A 15,493-nucleotide genomic window follows, 5' to 3' on the forward strand; every position below is an offset into this window, starting at 1 on the left:
AGGTATATACTATGACAATAATTTTGTCGCCAACTGTATAAATAAACTATTATCAGAAAACAAGTCAGTGTAGAGATTTGCCTTAAAAGCGTTGAATCATTTCAGTAAACAGGCTGTCTGGACTGTCTGGACTGCACACTGTTAACCAGGGTGACAAACAGCCTGTGAAGCAGAAAGCTTGTCCGCACCCAGAATTTCAGTCTGACTACAAAATGTCACTGTCATGGTTTTTAAGCAAGTATTCATGATGTGTGTACAAATATCAGTGTGTATTTGAACTGTCCTAAGAGCTCTTCTGTTTTCAGGCTGTGTGCTTATGTGTTCAAGCGTGACTATCTTTCAGGAAGTTCTTGAAAAAAATACCTTAAGGGTTCTTTAGAGGTGATTTATTTTCCGACAGTGTCAACGTGATGACGCTGTCCATAAAAGCCTGCTTTAAAAGTGTTTTTGTTTTTAAAAAAAAGTTTCCTGGTCATGTGTTATCAGTAAGAACTGAAGTTTCTATGTGAGTCAGTTTACATGAAAAACCTTTGAACGTATTGCTTGGAAAATACTTTAAAGGTGATGCAGCCTATTGAGAGAATAATAAACTCTTGTTATAAGCAGAAGCTATTTCTTTAATCATAAAAAAGTAAATGATTCACAATGTTTTCTGTCAATGTCTTAAATACACTTCCTTCTTCCTATAAATAGTAATGATATGACAACAATAATTATGTTGAAAACACATGATAGAGAATTTTCAAAATACTGTTTTATACTATTTTTATTAAATGTTAAGGTGTAGATAAATATGTCCAACTTTTTTTAACAGACTTTCCCATTAAGAAATGTATTTGTGATTTTTCAGCAAACCAGTTAGCCTGGAATATTCATTGTAACATGAACCCTGAGGAGTAGCTCTTTGTACAAACACAATCTTATAAAGCATGACACAGAACTTCATGTGTAAGATGTGAAAAGGGCTTTAAAAAGCACAATTTATTAAGCAGAATACAATCACATGTTAAACTTAATGCTATAGAGTAATTTAATTTTATAAACTTTAATTTTTTTAAACTTTATTTATGGAGGAGCATTAGGGCCAATGAAAAAACAGATTAAAGTCAAAATTCTGACTTTTTTCTCAGAACTCAGAGGCCCTAATCCTCCTCCTTCATATTGACTGAAGTGAACTGGCCAGAGAGGTCTACTTTGCTATTCATCTCATAGTGTCAGGCTCTCGGAGCACCACCATTTTCACGTGCATGTAGACCTCAGTACATTCAAAATCTCAAGGCTTCCAGGATCCATAGTGTGAATAGTGGTAACATTTTAAGAGAAGTGTCAGAACTGAACTGAATGTGGCTGAAATGTAGTCTCTTAGCCTTCATCCTCCTGTTGAGAGGTGATCCCTTTTCCTTTAGCAGCTGCTAAGTCCCAGACCCAGCCTGAGGAGCTGGCTCTCTCAGTCCTTGGTACATTAAGGTGAATCTACTAAACTGATGTGCTTTTGGGTTTCTGTCCTTTAAGTGGACAACTTTATTTTGTGGTTTGTGATTTTGTTGTTGTTGCCTTTAATTTAACGTTTGTTTTTGTTTTTATTTTTGTAAGAAAAGTGAAAACTGCATCAAATGTATTTTTATTTTTATTTACTTTATGATAAGAAGGACATTACAGAGAATAAAATAAAGTGATGTTTATTTTCACAGTTATTCAGTACAAGAAAACACAATAAGCTTATTTCAGGTTTTACAATGTCAGCATGCATATTTACATATTTACAGTATTGTCAACCAAATAATCAAAAAATATATATTATTCCAATATTTAGTTTAAATATCAAACTTCATGCCATAAGAACACAGCTAGAATATTAGATGCAATCTAAAACCAACAATTGTTGAGTTTAATGTAATATTTGTCATTCTTGGTCACACCTACATAAACGTCAGAGCTTTAATTTTCACTTGGTGCTGAATGGAAGAAAAAAGGACATGAAGCAGCTCTTTGAAAGGAGAGAAATAAGGGGTAAAGCATTCACACCATAGAGCGTTTTACTCTTTCAAAGATCTGCTGGACTTTGACTGCTGGGACACAGCCTTCTCTCACAATGGTGATGGTCCCTGTGGAAATAGGCATACAAGTTAGAAAGGGCACATACAAGTATAGTGAGATATAAAATAAAAATATATATACATATAATTTTTGTGTTTTACCTTCATCAATCCTCAGGCAGTTGACCACAGTTGAAGCCACAAGTTCATTGGAGTCGCCGTCACAGAGAACTCCCTGGATCTTATGTCCAAGTCGACTGTGGTAAAAAAAAAAAAGTCAGAAAAGGGAGTGAAAATGTAGGTACATGTCATTTAAAATAATAAAGGATTAAATATGTATTTGACTCTTACTTGATAACCATGCTGTGGTGTGTGCTGTCAGGCTCTCCGCTGGGGTTGGCAGAAGTAATAGCGAGTGGTCCAGTAATGTCACATAGGTGGCCGGTCACTGTGTGGTCAGGCACTCGGATCATGATGCTGTCCTTGGTACCAACACGGTCATAAGCTGGTCCCACCCCTACATAAGATGAGCTCAAAGTTAGTTACTGATTATTTTAATTCATGGTAAGTTTTAGGTGTTTAACTGCACCCTACCCAATCTATAGAGCCAGTCTCCTTTGCTGATGATGCAGCTGATCCCTCCAGGATACACACTCCTCATGAACTCCCACAGCAGAGGACTGAAGGGAGGCTTTGCTGCCACGAGCTGCTCCACACTAGAGATGCAAATACAAATGGGCTTCTCTGCTGGTCTGTCCTGTAACAGGTCACAGATAACCAGTTGGAAACAGAACTAAACAATCATATAACACTTTAAACAGCACCTTATTTCTGTTTCTTACTTTAATGTTGTAGATATTTTCTATGGCCTGAGGATTCTTGCAGGAGGCAGCCAGTGCATACACAGTGTCTGTGGGAATACCACACACTCCACCTTCCTCCAGAAGGCTGGCGATCTTCAAGAGGCCACTAGTGAGTCGAGAATTAGCCACTGGACAGGGCAGCTCTGAAAAAGCATCCTGCTTCACTTTCTCCTAAAACAAGACATAGAAAAAGACACGTGATTGTAATGTGAAATTTAGAAAACATATATATATATATAGATATATATATATCTATATATATATAAAACTGCCTCAATGTTTACCTTGATTAAGGGAGGGCCCATAGGTAGCAATCTCTGTGAGAAGATGCAGTTGACCAGTGATGCCAAAGCTCCATATATACAAATTATTGAAACCAGTGCGAGCATGGCCACTGTAAAAATAATGATAAAAAAATTACATCAAGAATATGCACACATTACAGATATATTTTGAGAGCTAAAGACTAATTGTAGATTTAAGTGTGGGTGTACACACTTTCTAGTTCATATGGCAGTCGCTGCAGGGTGGAGAGCAGGAAGCAGACCAGAGCGACCTCCATGACCGCTGTCAGAAACAGCAGAACCAGATTCCTATGGGCAGCTGATGTAAACAACACAACAATTACACAAATTGACTACTCAAAACCAAAAACTTCATTATTAAAAATGATGTGGTTAATCTTACCGATTGACATGAGTACAGCATTAATAACCAGGAGAGCAATGGCCCCTGCTGTGAAACCATAAACTACCTCTGTGGAAAGCTGAAGCAGGTTACCTAGACAGAAAAAAACAACTTGATCAGGATCTTGTGTAGAAAGAAATGTGTCAACATAGTTACTCAAATGTGCACTGATATACCTGCAAACCTAAACCAAGTCCAGGTCGCCCAAACTCCCACATAGATGGAGGGGATGACTGACCCAAACCTGCCACCTCCAGAGACTTGCAGTCTGCTGACATACGCCTGGATGATTGCCCCAGATATGAGGACCCAAGGGACAGTCATGTGAAGCAGGGAAAGATTCTCACTGGATACTTTTGAATGAAGAGCTGAAAGAGCTGCAACCCCATTTGAGAGGTAGAACAGGGAGTCTGAGACCTGGTCAGTTTGAGGCTGTACCTCCTGGTCTCCCTGTTTGGATTTTTTGAAGCTCATTGCCTTCTTTAGCTGTTCCGTGGAGATGGGCTGTGGGCCCACAGGAATAAGAGACTTTTCTGCTATGGTGTTGATCAGACGTGCAAAGGTGCCATAGATGGAGGTCGCAGTGGACATGGAGCAAGCTACACCAAAGAAAATGTAGTAGCCCTGCAGTGGAATCTGAGGGATTGTTGAGACTGTCAGCAGCACAAACAGCAAGTTGTGAATCAGTTCCAGGACGTCCATGTTCAGGCTTCCCACACAGAGCACCAAACCTGCTACCACAAAGAACCAGTCCCCCACCATTGCTTCCCTCCCAGAGACAGCTTTACTCTCTGCTGTAATCAGAGCAGATACCACAAACTCATCCCACGCCTTGATCAGCCAATATGTGGCATGAAACCCAAACTTTGTGGTGTGGTAGCAGTCTTGGCGCAGATGGGCATAGTAGCTGGAGAATAGCTGGGCTACTGCAATGATTGAGACCCATGCTGCTCCTAAACCAAATGACTTCATGTACCCAAAGCTGTAGAAAGCAAAGATGAAAGGCGCAACAGAGTCACAGAAGAAACCCAAGGCCATGGGTTCAGCATATTTGGTGTTTTTCTTCTTTTCTTGGCCAATGCTCTGGGCATTAGTTGAGTTGGCAGTGCCTAACAGGAGAACATTAAAGAGGGGTGTCCCAAAGCCTTTGAGGACAAGACGTTGAGTCAGACCTTTGATGAGCAGTGCAGTTGAACCATAGATCGCAAAGATCAGAATGAGTAACTCTAAAACCCCGGCGACTACAAGAGCCCAGGAACTTGCTACCAGACCCACTGCCTCGAAGACTAAAGTGGCTGTGATGGCTCCAAAAACAAATGGCATGATGTAGTTGACTGTGGCAGAGCAAAATGCCAAGAGAAAGGACAGAAGGATGTAAGGGACCAGACCTGCAATGGCTGACTCGTTTATGGACAGGCATAATTGGCAAACTGGGGTTTCTGTGGGAGTCACAAGGCTGCTCATCACAGCAGTGGATGAATTGCTAACTATCTGAAGTGGCGTGGAAGCGTTTGACTGAGACACGGCACCAAAGTAGATTCTTGTGGCACCATAACTACCCCAAAGAGCAGCATAGCCGATGAAGGCAGTGCCACTCAGGTGATCATATTTTCGAAAGGAAAGCATTCCGGCCACCAGCTGACAGATGCCACCGATCAGGATGAGATGAACACCTGTTACAGAAACATGACACTTAAATTACTTGGCTGATTCTATACAAACTCTTTTAATTGTAATATTTTTTGCAGCTTTTACCTGCAAGTATGTTCTCCACCCCTACAGGAGCACTGCCAGTGTGAGCTGTATTAAAGTTCTGTAGAAGCACAAGAAATGCACTGATCCCATTGGATAGCATGCCTAACACTCCTGGTTCCCCATAGAAACTGGCAGGAAACCCATCTGATGTTGCCATGGCGTACTTGTTGTCAATCTGTGGACTTACTAAAATAACAAAAACAAATGACCACACACTATGAATACAGATACAATGGTAGTATGCATGTTATTCATCAAGGAAGTAGTGCAAACATCATGCATAATAATATGCAAACAATGTTTTGTGACTTTTGCAAAATTTATGTTATTGAAATTAGTATTTTGTTAGCATTACTTTGCAAAAAATACATATAGTATATGTACAACAATTTGTAGAAAGGGAACATTCAAGAAATTGCTTAAAAACACAATCAAACAAGCTGTTCTGTCCTACAGACTCACTTGCATGTTGTGAATAGACTATTCATACTTCTCTCTCTGGCCCTTTTCTGTCTAATCTTACTCAGCACAGAAACCAGAGAGCCTGTAGCCCTGCCAAGGCACGAGTGTGACACAGAAATAACTGTAGTCACCTTTCCTGCTCTGATCACAGGAAACTGGCAGGTGTTCACATAAGCTGACATTTTATTCCAAATTAATAAACTGACTATTTGAATTAATAAAAAGTAGTATTTGCTGTTGTTTGTTATTGTTTCCTTTCAGAGATTCTTTTCAGAGTTATCTGCATTTTCTCTTAATGTCTATGAAACTATATAACAGTAAAGTATTTGTTTGTCTTTCCAACTAGTATACAATTTTCCTGTTATAACATTAGTGTGGATTTTTAGGCAGAGTGTTTCAGTTCATATCAATGATAAAACAAACAATAAATCATAAGAAAATAAAGTCTTACCTCACTAAAATGCTCAGACAGGTGATCTGTTGAGTTGTACTAAAGCAGGGATGTCAGCCTTGCCATAAATAAGGCTTCTTTATACGTAGGAGGAGCTGATGAAAATTTCCCCACACAATCCTACAGTGCAACCTGAGTGGTGACATCATTGCCTCGCACCTTGGACAATAATGTCTGACCCCTCCTTCCACCCCCGCTGAAGTATGATACTGGTTAGGATAGTAAGAATGATGACCAAGGTGGAAATTTCTCAAGAATGGGTAAATGTGGCCCTTCCCTCTTCCTTCCAGGTTGGCATTCAAACCTATTGTGACTCCTTAACTATATAAGCAGGCAGCTTCTCAATCAGAAATCCATCTTCCACCAACTGTTAACAACAGCTGCAACTGCATTCAGAGAAAGAAGAAAGAAGAACTTAGAACCGACAACCTGAAGCCATGATCTCAACACTACAGGTAAAACTTAACATTTATTTATTTTTATTCTTTTATTCTTTTTTTTCTACTTTATAATCATTAACACCTGGTAGGGTTTTTTTTAGTAATACTGTACCACACTTATTACATCTCATCACCACGATAACTCTTTCAAAACAGGCTGAGTAACATTCATCAGTGTCCACTCTGACAAAAAAAAAAGAAAAAGAAAATCTTTTGTCAGCAGCCTTTAATAAAACATACACGATCCTTTTGGCAGATAAGTAAAAAGACTGTGTCTTCTTTGTACTACAGAAAACCATTAGACCAATGTTGGCTGCCAGAGGACTGCACAAGTCTGCAGTGGAAGGTAAATCTTTGATCTATTTATCTCTACTCTGTCATCTAAACACCAGGAAACTTACCGTAAATCTCTCTGCTTCTGCTTCTCATGGCATTCCTCACTGATTTTTTTCCCCCTGCAGTCCTGAAAAGCCTGACCCCTGAGGACACTGTCACAGCCAGTTTTGGAAAGTTCATTAGTGAGCTCAAGCCCCAGCATTTGTCTCCTGTGGTGCTCCACCGCAGTAAAAGGATGGTGCTGGACAGCATTGGTGTTGGTCTGATTGGAAGCACCACAGACGTGTTTGAATTGGCCCTGCAGCACTGCCAGGTGAGACACAGCGAAAAGGGAAAGGGATTAAAAATAACTTTTTATTAACATCTGGCAGCATACAAGGCAGTGAGACAGATGAAAGAAAAAAGTCTGACCTTATAAAAAGAGTGTTCTTAACTGAAATTCTGTGTGTGGACAGATGAGATGAAATCTGGATCTGTTCCACTTTTTTCCTGTTTGATGATGACCTTTAAATTGGTGTTTGTTGACTTACAAAGAAACTTATTCAGCCAGAGCTATTAAAGTAAGAACAAAAACTGGCTGTGTGACAACTCTCTGCTTACCTGTCTGCATCTGTTTCCCTCCCCCCAGCACATGTACGCTCCAGATGACATCAGCTCTGTGTACGGACGCACAGGCACCAGGCTGTCTCCGACACTGGCAGCTTTCGTCAATGGAGTGGCGGTGGGTATAAATAAGCGGAGGAGATGTGTCAGCAGTACGCCAGACAATTTCAAAACACATACAACTATTTATAATAAACTACTGGAAAACAACAGGAAGGCTTCCTAAAAATGAAAAACACTTTCCATTGCCAGGTTTAGCCTCTGTTCCTTTCTGCATCCTGTATTTGATTGAGGCTTAATATGGCAATTAATAGGATTTTCCAATAAGTATATTAGGTAATAGGTTATAGGCACAGACTATCAGAAGAATGTACCTCTCTTGTTGTCAATATCAGAGACTGTTTAATGGTTGTTCATTGATAGTTAAAATCTTTTTTGTGTGCAGACTCACTCCATGGATTTTGATGATACGTGGCACCCTGCCACTCACCCCTCAGGAGCCGTCCTTCCTGCTGTGTTAGCTCTCAGTGATATGATGCCAGCTAACAGAAAACCCAGCGGTCTGGACTTTTTGCTGGCCTTCAACATCGGCATCGAGATTCAGGGCCGACTAATGAGGTTCTCTAATGAGGCCCACAACATCCCCAAGAGGTGAGTGGTCCCTAACTGTTCATATAGTCAGTTTTTTATTTTCATAATGTGTGGAGCTCCGTATTTTAATCTGCTGATCTCTGCGCTGTGGCTTACAGGGAGGCCACTGAGGTGTTACATGCAGTCTTTGAGTTTTGTCAATGAGCTGTGAAAGGCGTGTTATAATGTTCATCTCAGGGACAGCTGAGGCTCTGTGGGTAGTGTTAGCACAGTTAGCCATGTGCACGAGAATATCACAGAGGATTTCATTTTGGCTGTTTACATCAAGTCAAATGACCAACCACATTATTTGCCTGTTTATCAAGTACTAAAATGACTAAAATCTCCTTCTTTACCACCCATGAAATGAGCTGTCTCTGCTCATAAAACCGAAACAAAATCATTATGACTGTAATGTGGGTGTTTCTATTTAAGATGTTCCACAACACCTGACCAGAGTCTCTCTTTGGGCCTTTCTTTTCAGGTTTCACCCTCCAAGTGTGGTTGGGACTATGGGAAGTGCGGCTGCCTGTGCTCGGCTCTTGTCTCTGGATCCCTCACAGTGTAGTCATGCCCTGGCAATAGCTGCTTCTCTTGCTGGAGCACCAATGGCAAATGCTGCCACTCAGTCCAAACCCCTCCACATTGGCAATGCTTCACGTTTGGGGCTGGAAGCTGCTCTGCTGGCCTCCAGAGGCCTTGAGGCAAGTCCTCTGGTCCTGGATGCTGTTGCAGGGGTGGCAGGCTTTAACGCATTTTATGAAGATTATGTGCCACAGTCTTTAGAATCACCCAGTGATAATGGCCATATGTTCCTGCTAGAAGAGCAGGACATGGCCTTCAAGCGCTTCCCAGCCCATTTAGGGATGCACTGGGTGGCAGATGCTGCAGCCTCAGTCCATAAACTTCTTGTCGGTGTTGGTCCTGGGAAAGTCTCCCCAGATCAGGTTGAGGACATTATGCTCAGAGTACCCAAATCAAAATACATCAACAGGCCTTTCCCTGAGTCGGAGCACGAGGCACGCCACTCCTTCCAGTTCAACGCCTGCAGCGCTCTCCTGGATGGTGAGGTCACCGTAGATTCCTTCACCCCTGCTGTCATGAGCCGCCCCGACCTGTTCGCCCTGCTGAGCCGTGTTCGCCTGGAGCATCCCCATGACAACCCTGCAAATTTTGACTGCATGTATGGTGAAGTCCAGGTGACACTTGTTGGAGGAGACATCCTAAAGGGACGCTGTGACACCTTCTATGGCCACTGGCGCAACCCGCTGACAAATGAGAGCCTGAGGAAGAAGTTCAGAAACAACGCCGAGGCGGTGCTTCCCTCAGAAAAGGTGGAGATGCTGATTGATGTGGTGGAGGAGTTGGACAAATTTGGGGACTGCAGGGACCTTCTCTCACAGCTGCAATGAACATGGCAGACATATGAAGACACTATTGTAGATAAATACACAGAAAGATATTTTACCTGTGTATCTGTAAATATTTAAAATATAATGAACATTAAATAAAACAGGAGAAAGGGTGGTTTATCTAGTGAATAGATTTGTGTGTGGACAAATGATATGTGTGTAAAACACTTCATTTATCCATCCATTTATGGAGTGGGATTTTGATGAACTGAAAATATAAATATATAACTGTATTTCTTTAATGTCCTTTAACCTATTATTCATATGTAACATTTGTGTTTGTGTGTATCTGTTTTAATAAAACTGATTAAAGCATAGATCTGATTCTGTTCTTATAGTGGTGTGAGAAAACATACATTTTTTGGAAAAAACTATCAGAAACAAAAAAAATGTTTGTTGTAGTGTGGTGACATACACTGTTTGTATTAGAACGAACTAACAGGGCAAGCAGCGTCAACGACTCCAAAATATTCATGTGTGTACATTTGGAGTGCAAACTATTCCATGGGCCAGACAAGATGTCGGTACCACCCAAGGTAGTAAAGATTGCTTTTTAAAATGACTCAAGTCTGTAGTCAACATTTTGGTATGATAACCAGATTGAAGCTAAACTATTATTATCAGCTGTTAAAGTTATCCTCCCCTGACAAAAATAAAATGTTAAATTTTTATTTATATTTTTATTTCAATGATTTATATTATGTTTGGTAACCATTAACCCTAAGCCTAGCTGTAACCCTAACCCTAATGCAGAGCTAGGGTTAGGTTCTCGGCCGTCGAGAGACCTAGAACCTCATGTAAGACATTTCCGCAATGGTCTCACTGAGCCGAATGCACTTTCAACCGCAACTCTGTGAGCTTCCTAACCCTAACCCTACTTTTGACCCTAATTTTAAATAAACCCACAATACAGAAGTAGACTAAGTTCAACTACCTGAAATAGATTCAAAAAGGTAAAAACAGGACATTTGTCTTGTTAATGAGTCTGTTGTAACAGGGAAAGTCCACCCTGCTTTAGTGCAGAGATAGTATTGCAAGAATATTGCCTGTGCAAATAATTTCCTTAATACAGAGTAAATAGACTAATCAATGTAGTAATTAAAGAGATAAATAATATTATTGCCATTGATTAGAACAAATGCATACAATGAGCGTGATGGTCTGCTTTCTTAGAATAACTGTCAGCCTAATCTAGACTGTGAATCACCTTCTCAGAATGAGATGTGGGTAAACTTTGCATTTCCTGAATCCTTAGAATCATGCCAGTAATGAAGTGTTTGTATTTTGTATCTCTCGTGTTTCCTGATGCCACAGGACTAAAAGACAAAAGATGATTTAGGCAGAAATGGCAGGAAAATGTGTGTGATTAAAAGTTTGAAGCGCTCCAGTGTCCTCTGTACTTTATAAAAGTATATACAAAAGAGCTTGAATGAAAGCTCAGAATGTCGCCTTTAAAATGATACTAGACATATTATAAATCATTGGAATATGTCTTTAACAAGGGCCAATAACAAGATGTGCGCTAGTGTCAAAAATGCATTTTTTTATCGGGGGACTTTAACAGCTGTTAACAATAATTTAGCTGTGACTTCAATGGTGTTGTCATATTAAAATGTTGACTACAGACATGTAGCTTTTTAAAAAGTATAAGCAACCTTTGCCACTTCGAGTGGTAGAGACATCTTGTCTGGCCCATGGACTAAAAGGAATAACATTAACTACAGAAAAGTGCTGGGAAAAGAGCTGTTTACCCAGCACTTTTGTGGATCTTGGGCTAATTATAGGGACTCTACTGTTCAGCAGCCTGAATTGTGTGCTTTGGCACAAAGTATCCATGTACTTTCTAAAGGATTACTAATAAGTAATAACTAACTAAACCCATAGAGTTAATTTTTAAAAAGTGCTGTGAGAATTTGAAGTAATTGTCTAATATTAACTTTTATAAATTGACTAATTTATAAAACTTCTTGTATTTCTAACCGGAATATTTACTCTCCTGTAGAATTGCCCATAAATCGCCATAATAGTTTAATAAAACTACAATCACCAGAGAAATATCAATATACCATACATGATTGGCTTATGACCTTTTATTAATAAAACTATCTTCCATGCAGTAGTAGCTATTTTGAGAATCAACACTGTTTCATCTTTGCAAAGTAAGAGTTTTGGCTCACAGAAGGGATTATAGCATCTCTGGGCATCAAGCTGGTGCAGTGGTTAGCACAGGCAGCCTCACAGCACAGGGTTCCTGGATTACTGTGTGGTTTTCTCTGGGAACTGAGGACTCCAACGTAAGTGTGAATGTGACACAATGGTATCTATTTTTAGACACATGAAACTGATGCAACAGACTTGGACCGACAACCTGTCCAGCTCCAGCTCCTGTAACACAGCACGAGGTGGGATGGGTAATAGTATTGCTGGCTGAGGGTTGAATAAGGAAGCAAACACAGAAAAACAAGGAAGGCCTTTGACTTAAAATAAACTCTTTAATAGCTCTATAACAGCTTAGAAAACATGTATTAAATACTAGGTTAAAGTAAAACAACACCTTATGAGGAAATACATTTATAATTTACAGCTACTTGTGAGTTGTGTAAATACGGCTTAAAAACGCCTGCACAGTGTAACATGACCAGGAGGTGTCTGTGCTAGGATAAAATGACAATGACAATACCACAATAGGCATGACGTGCACATGCACATTTTTCCTTCTCCACACCCACAGCAAACAAGACAATAATGGTAAATACACTTACTATAGGACTCCTTTGTTAATACACACTAGGAGTATTGGTGTGTCAGAGTGGGAGAAACTGCGCCATGTGAATAGAGCACAAAACAGGAAACAGAATCATCACCTTTTTTTTAAAGTTTGGGGAAAATTACACACGAGGGTTGAATAGGTAGAATAGATGAATGGCCTGGGGGCCTAGTAGGAATCGAGTCAAGCAGCTAATGTGCGTGTGTAACTTAAAAAAGAGACTATGCAAAATAAATAATTAAATAAAAGTGATTTATGAAAGAGAAGAAAGAAAGTTCTTCTCACTGAGATCTTTCTCTGAAGGATGAACAGTGTTTAAAAATTAGGTTTACGAAACAAATGTTGAAAATAACATTATATTGTCAAATAAGGAAATAGATACTTGGGGTATTTTTGTGTTTTATGGTAACAATAAGCTAAGTTGAGCAGGAAGGGAAGTCTAGCATTAACTGGTTCAGGTAATTACTTCTGATGACTTAGAGTAAATGCAAACATGAGGAAATAATCTAAGATGAAAAGAACCAAGAAACTTAGGTCATTAGGTCAGTAAATTCCCCCAAAGTGTTTGTACTGTGTCACTCAACAATGAGTTCACAGAGGTTGTTACTGAAATGCTCACACGTGAGCGGGTGAATTCGTGACAGGTTCAAAGCATGCAGCATCCACCCAGTGCAAGCAACACAATACAGTCTGTCTGTGGACCCCTCCCACAGTGTTGTTTACCATAAGGAAGGGATTCCTGCAAATACAGGCAAAACACACAGAAAGAGAAAATTACTTCCTTTAAGTAACAATTCAAGCACAATACGCATGAATTGCCCAGTTTGTGCAATCTCCACCCACAGCAAGCAGAACAATATGCTGTAGTTTCCACATAACAATGACAGACCAAGTTACTTTTGAAGGTTGATGGTAATCCACAGCCACCTTACACTCATATGCAACCTATACTGCTTCTCTGACAAAACAGTGTGTGGGCTGGAGTTCATAGAGTACAAAGGGACATGTTACTTTTGTGCATCTTTTTTCAACATTGAAGGATTAATGTTGACAGTATGAAAGTTATTTTGACATGAGTAAATGCTAATATTTTCAGAGCAGATCAGCTGATTCACACTTTGTGGTGGCACTCAGTGGTGACTAAGGGAAACATAAAGCTAATACAGCGGCAAAGCAAACATGTGGTTTAAAAGGACGCTGTGTGTTTCCACTGTGCAACATCTCATTTAGCAAAGTAAAAAGTGGTATAATGGTATAATACAACACAGGTTCATGTGTGAACGTCAAACTTTCCTTTCATAGTGACTCTATAAACTGTTTAGTCTATAAAGAATGGTACAACTGAAGAGTGTTTTTTTCATTTAAAAGAAAAAAACACAGGTTAAGGCAATAAAAATTGTTTATAAGGAATCACACTGAAAACAATATTCAAACACACAAGTAGTGTCAAAAACACCTTTATTTCAATCTTTATACACTTTTACTCCTGCAGCTAATCATATTGAGGTGTTATTATTATTTAGGGGGTTTATTTGTGCTGTTTGAGGGACAGGCAGTGTAGCAGCATAGCAAAAACATGAATGAATAGCACACTTTAGGACAGACGGACCAAAAGGATGATGAGATGGATGCATTGTTTTATACGCTCTCAAAAAGGACCTAAGAGTTCTCATCAGGAAGAGCCGTCTGCTTCTGACTGGCTGTAGTTTGACACTTCAATTAGATTGTGGTCAGGATCTCTGAAGTACAGCGAGGTGATGGTCCCCACAGCCCCAGTCCTCTCCACAGGACCCTCTTCAATGCTGACTCCACAAACCTGCAGAGAAAAAAAACACAACATACACTGACAGTGAGAATGTGACGTGTAAAAACAGTAACAAAATATGTGACATTAAAGGTTGGGTCATGGCCACCTAACTAGCGAGGTACCTTCAGGTGTGCAGCTACTGTATCCAGGGGGGTTTTGGTGATGAGGCAGAGGTCTGCAGAGCCTGACGTGGGATGCTTGGCTTTGGGTTCAAACTCCTGTCCCAGCTGGTGAAGGTTAAACTTCTGTTTACCAAAACCCAGAGCCTTGCGGTTCCCCTGGGAAATGCAGACGCAGCATGTGTATATGACAAAGCTCATACTGTGCAGCAAAGAGAGAAGAGCACTCACAATCACAGCCTGCCCTCTAGTGGACGCTTATTTTTACAAAAAGCACTGCAGTTCACTTTTCCCCATCACTAGAATAATGCACTGAAAATGTTATAAATTCATTCATCTATTAACCCTATAAACCTGATAAGTTTTAACCCAGTAGAATTAATCACTGCATATTAAGGAAGACTATTTAAAAAGGAGCTTTCTGGGGTTTACCTTGAAAGTGATCACCTCCATGCCAAGAACCGTAGTATAAAAGGTGACGGTGTTTGGTACACTTTTCACTGTTAGCACCAAATGATCAAGATGGCTCAGTTCAATGGGACATGTTCCTTTGAGTCTGACAAGGCCAGGCGTCTGAATGGAAACAATCTATAAGAGGTAAGACAAACAGAAATGTTACAGCAGGTGAAGCGGAAATAGCGCCCCTCTGTGGCGGATGTGTGATGCGTCCTCTAAACATGTGAAAGGTAAAAAAAAACACTGGCGTAGATCAACTTTACGTGGATATAACCAAGTGACAAGACACATTAAATCCCACGGCTACTTCAAAACAAGCAGCACTTTTCACCACACACACACTGAGGATGTTTCCCCCGCTGCCTGCAGTCTACAACAAACGGAAGTCTAAACTGTTGTATCATCCGCGTTATTTCAGTCCTAACAAATGTCGATGGAAACTAAAAACATGTGTGTGAGGTCAGATTAGCTGAGAATGTCAGAATTTACCTTTAAACAGCTCTTTTGAAAATGAGACATGAAACTCCGCGCAGCCAGCAGCGCCATCCTTCCTTCCCGCACACCGGTACTTCCTTGTTTTCCCTGTGCACCTTTCACAAACACTACACCGGTCAGGTGTTGTTTGTTTGTTTGTTTATAAAGTTTTATTAGTCATACTGGCCTATTAAG

General features: G+C 40.2%; 3 protein-coding genes across 3 annotated transcripts; 1 reads left to right on the forward strand and 2 right to left on the reverse strand.

The window, feature by feature from the left end:
* Positions 1 to 1,908: 1,908 nt before the first annotated feature.
* On the reverse strand, positions 1,909 to 6,360 carry LOC114442174 (uncharacterized). The gene is made up of 11 exons (XM_028415511.1): positions 6,255 to 6,360; positions 5,342 to 5,527; positions 3,763 to 5,259; positions 3,587 to 3,679; positions 3,398 to 3,502; positions 3,184 to 3,293; positions 2,879 to 3,070; positions 2,631 to 2,793; positions 2,388 to 2,553; positions 2,199 to 2,293; positions 1,909 to 2,105 (listed from the first exon to the last, which is right to left on the reverse strand). The coding sequence occupies exons 2-11, from the start codon at positions 5,496 to 5,498 to the stop codon at positions 2,020 to 2,022; spliced, it is 2,664 nt and encodes an 887-aa protein (XP_028271312.1). The 5' UTR covers positions 5,499 to 5,527; positions 6,255 to 6,360; the 3' UTR covers positions 1,909 to 2,019.
* A 148-nt stretch (positions 6,361 to 6,508) lies between these two features.
* Positions 6,509 to 10,032, forward strand: irg1l (immunoresponsive gene 1, like). Its single transcript, XM_028415513.1, has 6 exons — positions 6,509 to 6,709; positions 6,986 to 7,040; positions 7,156 to 7,343; positions 7,659 to 7,751; positions 8,079 to 8,284; positions 8,748 to 10,032. Exons 1-6 carry the CDS (start codon positions 6,692 to 6,694, stop codon positions 9,673 to 9,675), a joined length of 1,488 nt encoding a protein of 495 aa, XP_028271314.1. The 5' UTR covers positions 6,509 to 6,691; the 3' UTR covers positions 9,676 to 10,032.
* A 3,851-nt stretch (positions 10,033 to 13,883) lies between these two features.
* On the reverse strand, positions 13,884 to 15,401 carry glod5 (glyoxalase domain containing 5). The gene is made up of 4 exons (XM_028415518.1): positions 15,314 to 15,401; positions 14,801 to 14,956; positions 14,372 to 14,527; positions 13,884 to 14,258 (listed from the first exon to the last, which is right to left on the reverse strand). Exons 1-4 carry the CDS (start codon positions 15,368 to 15,370, stop codon positions 14,115 to 14,117), a joined length of 513 nt encoding a protein of 170 aa, XP_028271319.1. The 5' UTR covers positions 15,371 to 15,401; the 3' UTR covers positions 13,884 to 14,114.
* Between the last annotated feature and the right edge of the window lie 92 nt (positions 15,402 to 15,493).

This window comes from Parambassis ranga, chromosome 10 (genome assembly GCF_900634625.1).
Source record: "Parambassis ranga chromosome 10, fParRan2.1, whole genome shotgun sequence".
Taxonomy (NCBI): domain Eukaryota; kingdom Metazoa; phylum Chordata; class Actinopteri; family Ambassidae; genus Parambassis; species Parambassis ranga.

What these genes read in the sequence shown, in the direction of transcription:
- LOC114442174 (XM_028415511.1), bottom strand. Translation starts at nt 5,498, where the DNA reads ATGGCAACATCAGATGGGTTTCCTGCCAGTTTCTATGGGGAACCAGGA. An exon ending in AAAATATCTACAACATTAAA is followed by an intron (nt 2,794 to 2,878) that starts GTAAGAAACAGA and finishes GACCTGTTACAG; the next exon opens with GACAGACCAGCAGAGAAGCC. An exon ending in CTGCCTGAGGATTGATGAAG is followed by an intron (nt 2,106 to 2,198) that starts GTAAAACACAAA and finishes CTATTTCCACAG; the next exon opens with GGACCATCACCATTGTGAGA.
- irg1l (XM_028415513.1), top strand. An exon ending in GCACAAGTCTGCAGTGGAAG is followed by an intron (nt 7,041 to 7,155) that starts GTAAATCTTTGA and finishes TTCCCCCTGCAG; the next exon opens with TCCTGAAAAGCCTGACCCCT. An exon ending in CTTTCGTCAATGGAGTGGCG is followed by an intron (nt 7,752 to 8,078) that starts GTGGGTATAAAT and finishes TTTTGTGTGCAG; the next exon opens with ACTCACTCCATGGATTTTGA.
- glod5 (XM_028415518.1), bottom strand. Translation starts at nt 15,370, where the DNA reads ATGGCGCTGCTGGCTGCGCGGAGTTTCATGTCTCATTTTCAAAAGAGC. An exon ending in TTCAAAAGAGCTGTTTAAAG is followed by an intron (nt 14,957 to 15,313) that starts GTAAATTCTGAC and finishes TACCTCTTATAG; the next exon opens with ATTGTTTCCATTCAGACGCC. An exon ending in CAGTAGCTGCACACCTGAAG is followed by an intron (nt 14,259 to 14,371) that starts GTACCTCGCTAG and finishes TTTTCTCTGCAG; the next exon opens with GTTTGTGGAGTCAGCATTGA.